Below are 1,576 nucleotides of genomic sequence, written 5' to 3'. Positions count from 1 at the left end.
GATTAGTCAATTTTAAGGCAATCTTTGTTTGCCAACATGTTTGATTGTTGAACTAATGTGATGTGAGACTATAACTTTTCTATTATTTTCTCTCTCACCCAATCTTTAAGCTAAGTTCATATGCTTTAATTAATTTGCTAGCTACGTTAGATGTGATGCTGCAACAAGTACCTTTAATTATTCTTGTTTATAACATACATAGTTCATTAAATCACTAATCCTCATGTCTTACTGAAACAATTATATTACTTTAATTATTAAATTAATATAATGTTATTTTGTACTAAATAACAAGAACATAGTTCCAGAAACAAACATTCACTCATGAAAAGAAAAAGCTTAATAAAATTTATAACAAGCCTTGTAATTTTGTTACAGTTGAAAATATTACAAAAGATGTCTGTAATGTAAAATTCCAAAAGAAATATTACAGTTAAAAAATAATTACACACCAAAACATAAAACTCTGCTGTTTTTTTCTGACAAACCTTATCCTCTTTAACAAACCTGCACACCATTCATTCAAACAAGAAAACATAAGAATTTCAACTCTGATTAAATGGAAACAATGAGAACTTTCTTTTACCAACATTAAGACATGCAAAGCTTCTTCTTCCTCTCCTAGAGCTTTGCTGGCATGAACCATTACTGTCAACCATTTGGAGCTTGCTAATGATTTGTTCTTGAGTGCAAATGACACCCCTGGGGCTCAAGTAGGCGGCACGTCTCACCGGCGGTGACCACAGCCCACTTTTTTCATACTCGAAACCAAATTCTGATAAATCAGAGAACTTCACAAGAAGACCATCAGATACTTTTCTTGATACCACTTGGACTGTCAATGGAGAAGCTTGACTAGAAGGAGAATAAGTGACGTCTTCAGAGCTAGTGGACATTGTCATGGTGTTAAGTTCAAATGAAGATGAAGATGACTTTTTAAAGGAGGAGAAGAAGGAGATGAGGGAGAGGTTGGTGATGAGTTTGGTGGAGTTTGGAGAAGGGTTAAGGGAGGGGAGAGATTGAAGGGGACGTGAATGTCGGTATATGCGTGCAATAATGGACATAAAAAAAATGGACGTGGGTGGCACCATTGTGTGGTGTTAGTTTATAGTGTTTGGATTTGCTTTTTAAGGGTTTGGGTGTGTTCCTGTTGTTGTTTAGGACCCGTGGCTTTGGAAGGGTGAGGAGCTTTCTTTTTCTTGGTTTTTCTTGTTCTCCCAATCTTTTCGGATGTTATTATTATTTTTTAAATTTTTTTTTTTATAAATGTGAGAATTGCAAGTTAGAGGAGTGTGCACGGGCCGAGAATTTCTTGATCTTTTTCGTGCAACCTCATCCGATAATATGGGGTTTGTGCTTCAAATCCCATCCACAATCGAGGACCAATTGTTACTATTGCATTTAGTAGAATTTGAACTCAGGTTTTTAAATTCTACATCAATATTTTTTTGCAGTGGGGCTAATGTAATGATGCTAGATTATGAACCCTTTAGCTTTTATTAAATATTTCTCATTAAAATTATTTTTAAAAAATAATATTTATTTAAATAAAATTTGTTGATTATTTTTATTTATT

The 1,576-nt window shown here is 33.6% G+C and overlaps 1 protein-coding gene across 2 annotated transcripts; it reads right to left on the bottom strand.

Moving 5' to 3' along the window:
* Positions 1-325: 325 nt before the first annotated feature.
* Positions 326-1,088, bottom strand: LOC120280829. Of its 2 annotated transcripts, none has more exons than XM_039287783.1 (2): positions 587-1,088; positions 326-507 (listed from the first exon to the last, which is right to left on the bottom strand). In XM_039287783.1, the coding sequence occupies exons 1-2, from the start codon at positions 1,062-1,064 to the stop codon at positions 434-436; spliced, it is 552 nt and encodes a 183-aa protein (XP_039143717.1). In that variant the 5' UTR covers positions 1,065-1,088; the 3' UTR covers positions 326-433. The 2 variants fall into 2 exon arrangements, with proteins under 2 accessions (XP_039143717.1, XP_039143718.1); XM_039287784.1 differs by having other exon boundaries at positions 481-507; positions 591-1,071.
* Between the last annotated feature and the right edge of the window lie 488 nt (positions 1,089-1,576).

Source organism: Dioscorea cayenensis, chromosome 17 (genome assembly GCF_009730915.1).
Source record: "Dioscorea cayenensis subsp. rotundata cultivar TDr96_F1 chromosome 17, TDr96_F1_v2_PseudoChromosome.rev07_lg8_w22 25.fasta, whole genome shotgun sequence".
NCBI lineage: Eukaryota > Viridiplantae > Streptophyta > Magnoliopsida > Dioscoreales > Dioscoreaceae > Dioscorea > Dioscorea cayenensis.
This window is presented reverse-complemented; position numbering and strand designations above follow the sequence as displayed.